The sequence below is a fragment of the Cololabis saira genome, chromosome 7 (genome assembly GCF_033807715.1).
Source record: "Cololabis saira isolate AMF1-May2022 chromosome 7, fColSai1.1, whole genome shotgun sequence".
NCBI lineage: Eukaryota > Metazoa > Chordata > Actinopteri > Beloniformes > Belonidae > Cololabis > Cololabis saira.
This window is the reverse complement of record NC_084593.1, coordinates 39,102,575-39,119,534: the sequence shown is the minus strand read 5'-3', so window position 1 is coordinate 39,119,534 and position 16,960 is coordinate 39,102,575. Positions and strand designations below refer to the sequence as shown.

The window sequence follows — 16,960 nt, the reverse complement described above, 5'->3', positions numbered from 1 at the left end:
GCAAAAAACTTGCAAATATGAATAGCAAATGTAATGACTGACATTACACACCTCTACCTCCTTCATGGGTTGCATAATTATTTAGCATGCAAAGACCCAGTTTAGTTTAATTAGAAAATGTCTTGTTTTATTTAATTGGAAATTTAACTTACTTTAGTTAGTTAGTTAGTTAGTTAGTTTAGTTACTATCTACTAACTAACTTACTGTACGTTTGCAAGTGCTGATTTGCTGATTTTTTTTTTTTCAGAGATAAAACTTTATATTTTATTATATTTTTTCAAACTTTTTTTCAACTTATTTTACAGAGTTTTGCACTTTATTCATTCATTTTTGGTTTAATAAGAGCAAAGTTTGCACTTAAAGCCCAATGGAGCAAATGTTCAATAAAAAAACAGCATATTTGAAATCATTTCTTTGCCTTTTGTCAATTCACAAAGTAATCGTAATCGAAAATCGGATTTTGAGAGAAAAAAATCGAGATTTTATTTTTGGGCAAAATCGAACAGCCCTATTGCTAATTGAACTATTTCTCTTAAATGTTTAGATATGTTATCCCTGAAATGAGACTTTAATGATGTTGAATCAGTTTGTACATTCAGTGAAATGTAGCGATAACATGAAGCTTAGCATTTTTTCGATTTACTATCAGCGTCATTATTGTTGTTATTATTATTATGAGCTATGAGTTCCTTAAACATGGTTTCAGTCATGCTCCAAAAACTAAAATCCCTCATCCATCACCTGGTTGAAGTCAGCCGGCTCCACCAGCAGTGATATTTTTGTCCCATAAATAGCAATGTAGTGAAACGTGTGCTTGGCCCCGTCTAGTTCGGTCCCAGTTACTGGGGCGCAGTGGACCGTGTGGAGAATCTGCCCCACAAACCTCTTAGTTATACTTCAAAACAACGTTAATCTCATGTAAGAAATCAATGCTCGACAACATAATCTCACCGAAACTTGATCTAAGCAAAGAACTGTAGCTGCTTAAAGAGCCGGGCTGTAAATAGCTGGCATAAAAAAGCACATTTGGGTTTAGTAAAACGTACTTGTATGTTTGGACCTAAAGTAAATGTGATGGCAGATGTTCTCAGTAAAACTTTAAATCAAGACTTTAATGTCGTGCTGTAGGGGAACTCTTTGCTGTGGTTTCTCCCTCTCTCTCTTTCTCTCTCTCTCTCCGTGGCTCGTCCTTGTCTCATAACACATACAAGATGTTATACAAATGTCTGTTTCTGTTTCCTGGGAATGTTATTATGGCTCTGGAGGTGTGTACGTCTGAGAAACAGAGAGAGAGAGGGATGGACCTTTGGCTGTATTGTGTCAGACAGGAAATGATCAACCAAGTGCAGCATTTGTCAGTTTATGACCATTTCATCTCGTCTTATACATCTGTGGGTCTGACAGTAAGAGCCATCGCTCTCATATCAGCCGGTTCTGTTGTTCCTGTCTGAAGTGACCCGGAACACGCTGGCTGGGATGTTCTGATGACTTTATTGAGGGTTAAGATATCGGCGCTGATCCGACCGTGTCCTGCTCATCCTGACGGCACAGTCCTGGCATGTTAGCAAACTCTCTGGAATGTTCCAACTGTTTTTATTACGCACGACTCGGTGTAAACACACTCCAGCGGAGGCTCTGCAGCCTCTTCCCTCGTTCACACGGACGGCCGGCGTTACAGAACCAGCCGCTCATGCAGGGCAGAGTTGGGACGTTTTCCTGGTGCTATCAATCACAATGCCCTAAGTATAAGCAGACGGTTTGGTGTGTCGCCATGGCGATAGGAGGGTGGATAACAGTGCACATTGACCGTGACTGTATTCCTACTAGTAAAATAGCCTCTCTGGTTCTGGTTAACTTGGTTAGCAGTTAGTGCACCAGCTTACATGCTTCGAGGGCTGAGAATGGAAACTAAAGAAAACAACCTGTAAAGCAAAAATAACTCGTGGAAGAGAGCTAAAATGTTTGGGAGAACAAACTTAATCTGATGCTTAAAGCAGCAGCGTCCTGCTAAACATGCACAGTGTTATAAAGTTGACTAAGGGATGTCTGATGTCTTCATTTCTGATTAAACGTCTGCAGTTTAAAATCAGCCAACATCAGTATCAGCAAGACACGCCTACTAAATAAATAAATGAATCTTGTACATCAGAAACTGACAATGATAACAATAGAATAGAAGACTTTATTGATCTCCCAGAGGAGAAATTAAATCGTGCAGCAGCCAAACACACACGCTCAACGGTTTATACAAAAAATTAAAATAGAAATAACCAATAAATAGCTAAATAATTAAGAAAAAGAGCAATATAAAATGTAGAAAAGTGAGCAATGTACAAGAAAAAAATAGTAAACACAAAAAAAAATAATAATAATTAGAGCATCACCAACCGTAAGACTAAGGGATTTATCTGAAGACTTCTTTGGAAGTAAAACACAAAGGTATTTGCTGTTTTTGTGTGTGTTTGTTTGTTTTGTTTCCCCCAAAATCTTAATTTTGAAGCATTTGGAGCAAATCAACAATATTGCTGCAGGCCCGGGGAAAACTGACTTGACTGGGGTGCAAGCTTTAACTTCAAAGAGATCAGAGGATCATGGGAATTATAAGAATTATAAGAATACATTTTTTTTTAAGGTAAAAGATGATTTTACTTCCCACTTCACCCCCAGTTAGAAGTTTAAAACACAAAAGAGACCCGATAGTGACTCATACATGAGCCTACTGTTACATACATTATTGATCCACAGCAGTCAGCATTTATCCTGCACAGAGGGAGCAATAACAAGGAAAACACACCTTTTTAAAGTGTGACTTGAGTCTGAGTTTGTGTTGGTGTCTGCTGGGTGTCTGCTGTTTTTTAAATATTAATATTTTTTGCATTGAAATGCAGAACACTGGAAATACTGGAGGCCTGAGATAACTCTGCTGAGGAAGAAGTTAACAGTTATATTGGCATTGTGAAGTGTGAACTTTTACGTTTTTTAACCCTTTACAGTAATAAATATATATGTATTTCACAGGAATTCTAAAAGTAGCACACTGAAGTGTATTTCAGTGTTCTTGAACAGTACACATATTCACCTTTTAGACATTAAGTAGAACATCATTAAGGTATTCAGGAGCTGAATGAGCTGCATTTGAAGTTATTTTATTGGGTGTGGATGATATTCATCCATACCATAGCATCTGTAGTTTGTCTTACAACTTCTCCATGTACAACTCATTGTAATCCGTGGCTGTAACCCGAGCTGAATGAGCATAAGCAAATAAAGATGAAAACATGTCTATGACAGAAATGGCCCTGATGTCATCTTTGTTTGTTTTACAAGATTATGTTGGTCAAACAATGCCGTCCTCCACTACAAATGGATCTCAGAGGTTGGATTTGTTTTTTTTTTAATTGAATCTCATTTCAATAAAGAAAACATTAACTCTGAATCTGAGTATCCAGGCGTAACTTGATCTGTGAGTCGCGAGGAGCGTATTGAGCCATTAGACTGAGTAATGCTCATGATGCGTGTCTGTGTCTCTCTCAGCAGTGACGGCGCTGCCATGGCATCAGGACCTGCAGATTCAATCAATCAGGAGCCTGCCGACGTCCAGGAAGACTGCTCAGGTACAAATCTAATCAAATACTACCCTGATGTCCTTTTGTAAGCTGACTCCCACATGCACATAGGCTTCCTTCACACAGATTGATGTTTTTCTCTTTTATTTGGCATTTTTGAATCAAGCATTGACCCACTCAGCTTTTAAGGATCCAGTGGTGATGGCACCTTTTCTCAGACTACACGTCGGACTCATCCACCTCAATGTAATAGTTGATTGACTGAATCTGGACTATAGGAATGAACAGGATTTAAAATTTCACATAAGACAAATTCAGATAAGGAGCCTCACAGACTATGTTTACATATATATATCTTTATTTAAACTTGAAAATCATTGAGGGCGAGCCCTCATTTACAATGACGTCAAGCAAATACAAAAGTAAAAAACAATAAAACAAAAACAACAACAAAAGAGCAGTCAATTAAACAAATATGAAGTTACAATTAATAAATAATGTAACAATAAAATCAATTAAAACAGATACAAACAGTGCTTAAAAGATTTAAGATCAGGGATTTAAATTGACCAAAGGATACTAGTGAATTGATTTTTAGAGTGCTTTGTAATGAGTTCCAGGTGGATGGTGCAGAAAAGCTAAAAGCAGAAGATCTACCAAGCTTAGTATAGACTCTGGGGACTTGTAGTGTAAGTTAGTCAGTGGATCGAGTGTGGTGTGAACTAGCAGGCCAAGCAAGGAGGGAGGAAACATAAGGCGGCAGCAAGCCAATAATAGCCTTATAGATAAATAAATAGAAGTGAAAATCTCACCTCTCAGAAAGGGAGGACCATCCAACCTTACTGTACAGGATGCAATGATGAGTATTATATGGGTCACCAGTAATAAACCTAAGTGCAGAGTGATAGACAGAATCAAGGGGCTTTAGCGTTGTAGCCGAGGCATACCTGTACAGTATGTCACCATAATCTAAAACATACAGTCAAAATTGGGGTTAAGGTCAATATTCCGGTTACTGAAACATTCGGAATATTCCGTTTCCATGCGTGAGCAAACAGGGTTATCCCCGTATACATGGTAATTAATCATTTGGGATATCTGGATCAAACCAGCGACGCACGGAGAACGTGATGACGCAATTACCGTCATCTCCACTTCTTCTTCCTGTATCCAAATCCAAAACAACAACAATAACAGCAGCACGGTGGATAATCGGACCCGCTGGTACCGTTTTGTTTCTTGTCCCTGTAGTTCTCCTTTTTCAGCGTCTTCCAGCGGTGCTTGATCTGCTCTGGCATTTGTACAAATCCTGCCTCGCGCAACTTTTCTCTCACCTTCTTGTAAATCTCTCTATCGCGGTACTTTCTACCGTCTACAAATGACAAAATGTTCATATCCTTCATTACATTTATGAAGTGATTAGTCTCCTCCTGGTCTTGCGTTTCCCTGTGTTTATAAGAACTTCCTGGACTCAAAAGACCAAGATTCCTTGCAAAAAGAACATGCGCAGAAAACAAATTCATGTTCCGTTTGATCGGGAAATCCCGTTTGGCGTTTACATGACCCAATATTCAGGTTAGAAAAGGAGTAACCCAGGGCTCATATTGGGGTTTTTAAAAACAGGAATATGAGCAAATTCGAGTTATTCAAAGGGGTTATTGGTGTTTACATGGCTTTGCGCAACCGGGTTATTGCTAATATTCCAGTTAGAAAAGGGTTATTGACTGCATGTAAACGCAGTCACACACTTCTCCTGTTTAAGAGGTCGTCAGCCCGTTGGGCCAATAGGGTCACAAGTGTGGCTCTCTGCTGCCGTCACATCCACCATCACTGCAAGCAACACCAGTTAAACCAGGCTAACACGGCCTGCACTCCATTTCCTGTCCAAAGTACAGTTTCCTTGTCTAAGGTCACTATTTTCTCAGAGTCTGCTGATATCAGATCTTCCTCATCCTGACCTTAGACTGCATTGAAATCCCTTTTGCTGCTATTCTGAAAATGTAGAGTATATTGGGAAATAATTATATCTTAACGATAGAGCCACAGTGACCTTCCACTGGATGGCTGAGGGCAGACCTTTAGTTTAATAGTGCATTGTGCCTTGAATAGCACCGTAAATTGTACGGTAGGGTGTTGCTTCCCCCGATAGTTCATCATGGTCACGCAGAGACGCTTCTGAAGCTTCACTGGAAGACGTGTTGGGAGCTCTTCAAGGAAAAAATGCACTTCACTTTGCGGTGTCAAAGATTTGTGTCCGATCTCTGTTTACAGAAACTGTTTGTAAAAAGGGAAAGCTCCCGGTTTCCCCTCAGCGAGACGGAACGAAAAGGAAGCAGCTCGTATCAAGAAAAGAAAAACGACTCACTTTTTTACAGTCTGCTCCAAAATGTTCATTTTTGACGAGATGTTTGTTCTGTCGCAGCTTTTCCTTTATCCGGGCTGCGTATCTGTCTGCCTGCCTCCCGGTGTCGCGTATCCATCAGCGGAAATGCCAGACTTTATCTTCCATCAAAGCTTTGCTCATTCTTTAATGATGAGGAGATGTTGATCCTGAATGAGGTCCTTTTTAATAAAATGTTTGTTGTTGTTCATAATCTCTAAAAGAGCAGAACTAGAGATGTCATCCTTTTTTCTTCAGTCGGACTCGCTCTTCCTCACCATGTAAACATGGATCCTACATTACCCATAATCAGAGGTGTCAAAAGTATTCACATTCATTACTCAGGTAAAAGTACAGATACTAGAGTTTAAAAATACTCCTGTAGAAGTTGAAGTATCAACTTAAGTTTTTTACTCAAGTAAAAGTATAAAAGTACTGGTTTCAAAACTACTTAAAGTGTAAAAGTAAAAGTAATGTAAGGGGGAAAAAAGCCATTAAGGACAAAAGCCATTGAAAATGAATGCATCTTAGTATAATGCAAATATATTAAAGATCCATATATGTGTACTATTGAGCATTAACATGTGTTTCAGAGAGCAGGAGATATGATGACTAGTTGCCTATAAGTATTGTAATGGTGCAAAAAGTCAAACTTCAGAGGCATGTTATCATTTATCCTAACCTTTATTGGAATGTACATCCAAGTTTAGTTGCAGGAATCTGAGGGAACGGATGTAAGAACAAAACTGGACAAGAACATCTGAAACAACCACAACCAAATTCACTCTATCCGGATGGAGCAATTTAACTGGATAGTTTTTTTTTTAAAGGCCGAAATGAAATGGAGTAATGAGGCTGTTTTTAAAATGTAACGAGTAAAAGGTACAGATAATTGCGTGAAAATGTAAGGAGTAAAAGTAAAAAGTCGTCTGAAAAATAATTACTCCAGTGAAGTATAGATAACCAAAATTTCTACTTAAGTAAGGTAACTAAGTATTTGTACTTCGTTACTTGACACCTCTGCCCATAATGCAGCTCATCCACTCATGATTTGGTTGGAGGCTGATGTGTGTTATGCATCATCCAGATGTGTGTTCACGATATTCCTCTCATTTCTGGCGATGCTGCATATGCTCTCGAGATGATGGACAGCTGCTAAACACCAGTTGAGCATTGCTCTCAGTCTCTCCACAGCATGTAGTTTAACGCAGGACTCCAAACCCCTTTAAACATCAGTAATTGTGGGCTTAACAAGGGACTGGGGAGATGGAGCTTTTTGTGATTATTCAGCACCGAACACCTCGGACCGTTCCAGTTCTCCTAGCCTTTTACAGCCGCCTCTCAGCTCCTTGTAAACACAATACTTACACTTGGATTTAGATCAGGTGGCTTTCACGGCTCAGCGTGCAGAGCAGGTAACGCTCCAACCCGTCGGGCGGTGGGTTGATGTCTCATTTCACCACGTGCTGTCGTGTCCTTGGGCAAGATACTGACATCTCACATTACCCCCCTCCTTCCAAAGTGCCTGGGTGTCCATCAGTCCACAGTTAGACAAACTGTGTATAAATGAACACAGTTTAGTGTTGTGATGAGTCAACCTAGAGGTGGGCGCTCGGCCAACATGGCTCCAAAGGCCGCTTTCACCCCACACGGCTCGGCGCTGGCATATTTCTGAGCTGCTGAATGCAACTCACTGTCTGGAAGATGTGACTGAGGGGCAACGGGGGTCACACACTTGAAGATCTCACAGGGACTCGGTTACCCACCTGGTCTCCAAACCATGCTTTCTTTTTAAAAAGGATACATGGATTAAGAACTGTTGTGAAATTGTCTTGGGTGTAGTTGTGGAAAACCCACGCGAAGCTCAGTAAATCAGCATGATTCCTGCAAAAACTCCCCAAATCTTCCAGCCTGGAAGGATTCTCCAGCGAATGCACACGAAACTGGACCAGGTGCAAAAACAATCACGTCCACATCTTTCAGACACTAACTTGGGGCTTTGCCGAGGCGATAAATAGACTTTTTAAAACCAAAACAAGGGTTGCAATTGTTAGCAAATCTGCGCCGTAATCCTGCAGCCAAAGGAAAAGACCTCCTCTATCCTTCATACTGAGCATAACTGGACAGAACCGTGAAGCAGATGGACGTCGGGCTGCAGCCCTGTCGTAAGGCCAAGGGGGGCCGAGTTAGGGCCACAGGGCCCTTTAAGATCTCATTGAGTGCTTCGGGGACTAAAGGCAGTTGAAGCCGTTTGTAGCTGTTTAAGGAGTCATAAAAGAGCTGTTGAGTTTTTCCACTCTGGTGCTAATGGCCGTGCGGGGGATGGTTTACAACCACAAGTGTGTGTGTGGTTTCTCCTGGGCCTCTACCTGCCCCCTTTACAGCCAGTCAGGTCCTAATTGCTCCTTAGAGTTCACATTAGGCCAGCGTGTAAACATGCTGCCTCATTAATGCCTAATACTTAATTAATACCTCCTTATGCCACCGTGGCGCCCTGGCAGTTTGGATGTGAGGATTCATTTTTGTTCTCTGTCTTCATAGGAAAGAAGAAATCCAAGTTCCAGACGTTTAAGAAGTTCTTCACGCGGAAAAAGAGAAAGGAGCCGTCGACTGCGGGAGCAGACGCCGGCCTCAAGGCCAGCCAATCCAGCGACAATGTCAGCAAAACGTCGGACAACAACGCGCTCACTCGATCCGAGAGGGAAAAGGGATCTGGGTAAGACGATGGCTGTGACTCCTAACATACACGTACTGTAAGTTAATTTCACCGCAGTTTGATGAAGAAATCATCACTCCAAACTAGGGCTGGGCGATATGGACCAAAAGTCATATCTCGATATTTTCTAGCTAAATGGCGATACTCGATATATATATCGATATTTTTTCTGTGCCATAATTGGGGTTTCCCCCAAAGCATTATAGCATAGCATCTCTGTTAGCTTCATTTTTTTCTGAGGCAAACCCTTAAAAAAACAGTCAGTTTTAATACAAAGCCTCGTGCCAAATGTCACACAGGTTCATTTATTAACAGAGGTCTGCACAATATCAAAATGTATAAAACAAATGAAATAAAAATAAAATGCCTGCATATATAGAATAAAAATGCTTCTTGAATAAAATAAAACCAATATCCCTTTCCTGCATAACAATTAAATTAAAAAACACTGTGCAATTAATACAATGTAGACAGTAACAGGCAGACTTTTCCACTGAGGTTGACAGTTGTGCAAATAACAAAACATTTGTGCAAATCTCAAATAAAACATTCAAGTCAATTGGTCACAAAATAAGCTATATCAAAATCATAAAAAAAAAGCTATATCGATATAAACGATATTGTCTCGTACCATATCGCGTTATAAAAATATAATATAAAAATATAATATATTATAAATATATATATATTATATAAATATATCGATATATATTAAAATCTCGATGTATCGCCCAGCCCTACTCCTAACCAAGCATTAAGGCAGGTTACTGCCACGTCACTGCGGATACACCTCTTGTCTCACATCCTCCAGGGTTTTTAAATGTCTTTTTAATAGCAGAGACGAGTTAAAAGCTACAGCTGAATGCTGCCCCACTGCCTTTGCCTGCCCTGCCAAAGGAAGACCGTGTTTGAACATCTGCCCTCCGTCCTGCTGGACTGGCCTCGGCGAAGGCTGCGTGCTTCCTGTTTTTGCGAGCCGTGGTGAAGCGTGTCTTCCTGACGACAAGTCCTGGATTTCTTTGTTTCCCTGGGCCGTGCCACTTCCTGCCTATCTGCTCTCTGCCTGTGCCACAGGATATATCTTGTTAAACGTCACTGTGGTCATCATCCAGGAATCAGGGAATGTGACAGAAAAGCGTCGACATTAGAATAACCGACAAACATTCTCAAACTGTGAATAAATAGTTAGGAATGTTTTATGATTCTCCTTTTTAACCATCTCACCAGCCGTTTGTGTTTGTTTTCTTTTAAAATCTGTGAAACATTCTTCTTGCGGTGTGTTTACTTCTTCATCTTCCTGTCTTCTCAAAGGTCAAAGGTCAGCCTGGGCGGCAAGGCCTTGTCACACGACTCTGTGTTTGTGTCCGACTCGTCAGAGGCCAACGAGGCTCTCGGGGCGTCTCAGGATAGCATCAGCGGGAAAGTGAAGTCGCTGCAGGTAAAAACTCACACAAGACGCGCTGACCTCTGACATCTGACCTGCAGCGGGCGAGGAGAGTGGAAGGAATGCTAAGTGACGCCGCACTAATGCGCGTGGCGTGATGATGTTTGTAATAATGTTATGTTGCCAGGAGTCATGAATGTCATGTAATGAGACATAATGACACCGGCTGCTTGTTTTTATATTTAGCCAATGAGATTAAACCGCAAGACTGAGCATACCAGGGTTAAATAAGGTTGTATGTTTACTCAGAACTACAGTAGATTCAGAGGGATGTAGAAAATTAAAGAACGGTCCAACAGGTAGCTTTGTGTGAAAAACGTAAAGCTGCTCCAAGCAAAGTTGAAGGACTGGATGAGGAAAGGAAAGCAGACAGATAAGGAATCATCATCCACTGAGCCACCAGGGAGTGGAAATGAAACAACTTCTTCAGGGGATTTGCTCAAACGAGAGACTCCCCTGTAGATAACAATGCAGAAGTATTTTAGTTGGGCCTATTTGCAGGTTATGATTCAATCGAGTCAAATGCAAAACTGTTGTCGAGGAAAACAGCATGGACATGGCAGGAGATAAAAGCTGCAGGTACATTTATTTGCATGATCTAGTGGAGATTTCCCTGAGCTTCATTCTTCCTCTAAACAGGGCAGAATGAGGCCACCCCAGAGCCAAATATAAACGCATTATGCAAAGATCAATGTAATATAAGGTGCTAAACAAGGAGGAAGCGCAGAGCAACACGCGTACGTGCTCACTCTACACGGTTTTGCATAGATGCTTCAGTCAGCTGTCATAAAGGTTATTACATCAACCTTAAAAGATTTGCCGTTCTTGTTCAGAAACGTTTAGCGCTTGCTTAGCCATGTTTAAGTTCTCTGTTCTCCGCCCCGTTCATTCAAGGAATCTGCTGATGAAGGCTTTTTAAATAGAAAAGACTTTTTGTACGAAGAATAACACAGGCAATGTAGAAAGGGGAGAAAAAAGAGAAGGAGAAAGGCTGATGTTACTTTGTGTCCCAATTAACACATACTCAGAAAATTAGAATATTGTGATAAAGTTCTTTATTTTCTGTAATGCAATTTAAAAAAACAAAAGTGTCATACATTCTGGATTCATTACAAATTAACTGAAATATTGCAAGCCTTTTATTATTTTAATATTGCTGATTATGGCTTACAGTTTAAGATTAAGATTCCCAGAATATTCAAATTTTTTGAGATAGGATATTTGAGTTTTCTTAAACTGTAAGCCATGATCAGCAATATTAAAATAATAAAAGGCTTGCAATATTTCAGTTGATTTGTAATGAATCCAGAATGTATGACATTTTTGCATTACAGAAAATAAGGGACTTTATCAAAATATTCAAATTTTCTGAGACAGTCCTGTATATGGGTAAAAAAAACTGTCCTAATGTCCTTAATTTCTTAGTTTTCTGATCTTAATATAGTCAAAATACAATAAAATACTATGCCTGTTTTCATGTCTAAACAACCCGGTACCTGCCAGCATCCAGCGCCACAAAGCTTTACTGTCCAGTGTTTGCTTTCTACTACGCGTAACGTCCTCTAGTGACGGCTGCAGGGCGCCGCGGAGATAAGAAACTGTTTGAGTTTCTGTGATACCTGCCTCCCACTCACAAACAACACCTTCACTCCTGATGCCAGCTCGAGAAAAGGAAGAACCCCGCCTTCTCCTTCTTTAATAAAGTCACAATTCAAAAGAAAAGTTACTGGGTAGTCCGAGTCCCACTGGGTAAAGGAACCTCAGCTGAACCACACATTACATATTAGATCGTATCATTATTTCACCAAAACTCAGTCAAAATGCAAGAACAAGCTTCTTGTTGGAAGGAAACGGGTGAAGTGCTGACAGGTGCTGCTGGTCAATACAGCTGATTATCAGCTAGTGTGACCACCTTTTATAAAAGCCCAAGCTTTAGTGTAGCATTTACGCGTACGTTAACACAATGCCAAAGAGAGAAGACATCAGCAGACAGTCAGTTCAAAGAAGCTCTTGTTGCTGCTTCCAAACAATGGCGAGCCCATCAGTCTACAGGAAGGGAGATTGTTTTAAAGGTTTGACTTGTTTGACAGCTTTTTCTTTATCATTGAACTGCCACAAACCTCTACAGTGATATGACAGAGGAATAAAACTATTGCTGCTGAAAGTGTGCTACGTCTGCCTTGTCTCTTAAGTTTGTTACAAGAAATAATGACAAAGTGTAATATATTGTGTTCTCTGAGTTTCTGAATAACAAGTTTTATTACGTCCTGATGAGCAAAAGTAGAAATATTGATTATTTTTGAGTGTGGCTGGCTGCCCCCACGAGTCCTTCTTTGTTAAATATCCTGTGCACTAGAAAGGATGCATGCATAGATGATTATTTATCACTTTTTTAAAGAGTTGTAGTTCAGGTGGTTGTCAGATCTGGTTCTTTTCACTTAAACAAAGCACTTCTACCTCTTTAAAGGAGCATGAGGCTCCTTTTAAGAAATGAGACTCTCTAGCGCCACCCTTCACCACGACGGCCGTTGGGGGTACTGCAGCCAACAGTGAAGCCGGCACGGGAGAACGGGGAGAACGTACATGCAGCGTCATGTGACGTCACACCCGCAGAACAGCGCGGGAAATTCGGCCTCCAACTTGCAGCACATTTTGCAGCACACAGCCTGTTCAAGGCAACAGAGAGATACACTAGAGGGCTCATTCTTTTTGGTTTGGAACGCTTCATCTGACATTATTACTAGAAAACTTGAAACATATACGAATTTTTTTCATAAATCCTGCCACAATCCTGCCTCATGCTCCTTTAAATAAAATCTGCATCCCTCCATTGATGTTTAGTATTCTTACAAGAGTGCTCTGAAGTTAAAGGTTAAAACTCATTTCTTACCCTCACCTTATTCCTTTGCACTTATTTGATTGCAGTGATCAGTTCACCCTTCTGTGTACACTCTTTATTTATGTCTTACAACTCCTCTGGTCCTGCTTATCACTGCACAACCCCTACAGGGTCTCCTTTCTTTGTGTTCCTTCAGTCTGTTCCTGGATGGGTGAAGCAGGCTGGATAAATGCGTAACTGTAAATGCAAAGCATGCATGAGTCCCAAAACCGGCACCCTCCTCAGTTAATGTGTTGTTTTTTCTTGTTCCTCCTGCAGCTCCAGCTGAAGCAGGCCATGAAGCTGAGCTCTTTGAAGAGGACGGACGATGCTGGCGCCATGTCCGAGGATGACGGCCTTCCCTGCAGTCCACCTGAATGCTCCACTCCTCACTCCCTGACGGTAAATCCCTCCCACGGTAACGTCTCCCCTCGGCCGCCCAGCTGAGTGACGGCTCTGACCACGCTCTTGTCCTCCTTCTCTCTGTCCACCAGAAACGGAGTCAGATGAAGAGCAACAACAGTCTGCTGGACAGCGATGACGACCAGGTAATCAAACACCAAATACTACCCTTTTTATGGCCTCAAGTCACAGAGTAACATGTTTCTGGTCAGAATGGAGTATTTTTGATCTGCTATATAAGATTAATATTTATCTGTTATGGGGCATTTTGAAGAAAAGCAAGAGTAGGGCTGGGGATCCATTCAAATGTCAAGAATCGATTCGATTCCGATTCTTAAGATTCAGAATCGATTATCACGATAGGATTTGATTCGATTCCGATATCAATTTGGGTTACTCTTATTAAAGCTGTTTTTTGAGCTGTTGCTGTTGCTGAATTATATGACTGTGTAGTTATGCAACATATTACTGCTAGTATTATATTGAGATTAAACAGCAAGTATTGCAGCTAATGATGCTGTAAGGACCAATCAGCTCCCAGAATGCTGATAGAACTGCTTTCAGAAACATCATGTGGTAGAATTATCAAACAGATCCAGGGCATTAAACAGAGACGTATGAAATTGGTTTTATTTTTTCCCACATTCCGTTTACATTTTTTCCATTTTCGGTTTTTAATTTTTGAGAATTTGGTTTTTAACATTTTATGCAAATGTAACGCCAAAACAGTATATAAAGTAATGAAATATTTACAATTTATGCAATTATAACTGAAAACTTTAATGTTTTCATACTTTCAAACATATTTAAAGGCAAAAACATGGCACCAGTTATTCTCGTGTCCAACAAAACATCATTTTTTGGGCATAAACAAAAAAATACCAAAAGTTATTTGTATGAAATAAATAACTAAGAAATAAATAACTTAAATAGGCCTTTTCATATCCATTCAAATTGCAAAAAAAAGAAAGAAATAGCAACAGCTCATGCAGCAAACAAATCATTTTAGCTTTATTCTGTAATTCATTCTGTCACCAGACACACAGCTTGTTATGAAGCACCGGGCATTTTTCAGGTATGTCATGACAAACCGTGTGTCTGATAACAGAAGAAACCAAATAAGCTATAGTAAATATAGATAATATTAACTTCATTGAACTAATATAAAATTTAGAAATTTAGGCTGAAATATCCAAAGCACAGAAAGCACTGGTTGTGCACGGGTGGGCGTGTGTATGAGAGTGTATGAGTGTGTCTGTGTGTAACGTGTCTGCCAATTCAATGATCTGAAAGTTCAAAAATGTAATGATGGAAAAAAAAAGAAATGATCTTGAGACATACGAATCAATTTTTAGGAATTAATACGAGAATCGATTTAGAATTTAAAAATCAATTTCTTCAACACAGGCCTACTTAGTTCTGCAGGCTGCTGTTTACCTGGAGAGAAATGACGTGTGTGCTGTTGTCCCAGACTTTGTTTTCTCCTTGTTCAGACGGGGAAACCCCACAGGTAGACATGACCACTTCAGCCTTGTACCATGTTATCACTTGGAAAGTCGCCATAACAGCAGTTAAATCATGCTCGTGTCCTCCAACAGAAACCTGCACCTAACCCACCTGTTTTATGACTAATGTAACCTTGAACCATGAAGAAAAAAAGTGTTTTTGTTGCAAGAGATGACTTTAGTGAGCGTGTAATTTTACTGAGCTTAATCAACGGCATCCTGTCATGTTAAGGAGAGCGCCGTCTTGTGAGCAGACTGGCGTGTTATCGTCCTGACGGTTGTTCAAGTAAACGATGAAGCCAGCAGGAGTCCTCCGACTGTGTGAGAGTTTGTTTGTGTGGTATTCCCGCTCATGTGACTGTGATGGCGAACATCCCATGATCCGGTCTAAATATGAAACCACCACTCTCGGCTCCAAAATCAAAGCCTTCTTCATGGAGATTGACCGCTTTTTTCTGGTTTTCCCCCTCGAGCTGTCTTCCCCCATGTGATTTCCACTCTCAGGCAAGTTTGCTAGCCCTTTCTGGTTTCTCCCCCTAATGTTGTTATTCCCCCGACCGACTGCAGCTCTGCAGCTTGCGGCATGAAACCTGAAAGTCCCCGCCGCTCCCCAGCAGCTCTGCCAGTTAAAACTATTGTGCACTTTTTTGGGGGGAAAAGTATATGAAGTGGCAGTTTAAGATAAGCCAGATGTCCTGAAAACCTCAGCCATCCAATTAGTGTCTGTGGCAGTCGTGTGGGCTCAGGGCACCGTCGGTGCCGTATGGCAAATGAGTACTTGAAAGCAGTTTCTGGCCGGCTGGTGCTCCTCATTCTCCCGCTGGAAAGAGCCACAAATGGGCTGCTACAAAGAGGTGCACACGGAAACCTGGAAATATCCCTTTCAAAGGGCTTTTTACATTGACTGATGTACTTGCAGACGGACAATAATATCTACACAGGCTCGTAGTGACTCACACTGGCCCAGCAGGTTGAGGTTCTGACAGCAGAATCATCTGCATATCATGCTGTTAGTATTTTGCTCCCTGGCTTTCTTAAGCAACATGGAGCAAGACACTGCACTGCAAAAACTCAAAATCTTACCAGGAATATTTGTCTTATTTCTAGTTAAAATGTCTAATTTTTAGTCAAAAAATCTCATTACGCTTAAAACAAGAGTCATTACCGTAAAAATAACTTGTTATTTGACAATTTTCACCTGTTTCAAGTACATTTTCACTTGGAATAAGTAGAAAAATCTGCCAGTGGGACAAGATTTATCTCCTCATTACAAGCAAAAAAATCTTGTTCCACTGGCAGATTTTTCTACCTATTTTAAGTGAAAATCTACTTGAAACAGTTTTTTCCAGTGATGAGTCTTGTTTTAAGTGTAATGAGATTTTTTGGACTAAAAATTTGACATTTTAACTAGAAATAAGACAAATATTCTTGTTAAGATTTTGAGTTTTTGCAGTGTGAACCCCATGTTGGCTCTGATGGATTCACAAGTGTGTGTGCTGGAGAAAAGGGTATAGAGCCTGTGTACGCCATGACGATTCTGGACTGTCGGTTTTATAGTTTTATTTAGATCCCCATTGGCTACAGCAAAACTGCAGCTATTCTTCCTGGGGTCTGACACATAATACACAGTACATTACAACAAAAAATTAAAAGCAAACCTAAAGAGGTAGCATAGAAAAAAGAAAGGAAAAAAAGAAAATAAAGAAAAAATAAAAATGCATTTCGTTTAACATTTAGATATAAATAAAAACAATACATATTCATACATTTTATAACATCAACAAATTTAAACAATGCATCGTTATCATAGTTTGCACCAATAACCATTTTTAATAAATATTCATTTATTTACGTATATATATATATATATATATATATATATATATATATATATGTGTGTGTGTGTGTGTGTGTGTGTGTGTGTGTGTGTGTGTGTGTGTGTGTGTGTGTGTGTGTGTGTGTACACATACCCATATAATGCTCATGTAACCCATGTAACGCCCTTAGACATCTGTCTCTCTTATCTTCTCGGCGTGTAAAACACCATTAACTTTGTCAGATCCTGTGA

At 40.2% G+C, this 16,960-nt stretch overlaps 1 protein-coding gene across 9 annotated transcripts in view; it reads left to right on the top strand.

Moving 5' to 3' along the window:
• zgc:66433 (uncharacterized protein LOC321250 homolog) overlaps nucleotides 1-16,960 on the top strand; it is a 59,136-nt gene that overhangs the window by 28,516 nt on the left and 13,660 nt on the right. For 7 of the 9 annotated variants that reach the window (XM_061725885.1, XM_061725884.1, XM_061725881.1 and 4 more), the window contains exons 2-6: nucleotides 3,536-3,615; nucleotides 8,489-8,663; nucleotides 9,975-10,101; nucleotides 13,265-13,387; nucleotides 13,480-13,533. In XM_061725885.1, the coding sequence (XP_061581869.1) occupies nucleotides 3,536-3,615; nucleotides 8,489-8,663; nucleotides 9,975-10,101; nucleotides 13,265-13,387; nucleotides 13,480-13,533 (559 nt within the window). The remainder of the gene's footprint in view (nucleotides 1-3,535; nucleotides 3,616-8,488; nucleotides 8,664-9,974; nucleotides 10,102-13,264; nucleotides 13,388-13,479; nucleotides 13,534-16,960) is intronic. The other 2 variants (XM_061725878.1, XM_061725882.1) reach the window with 1 other exon arrangement.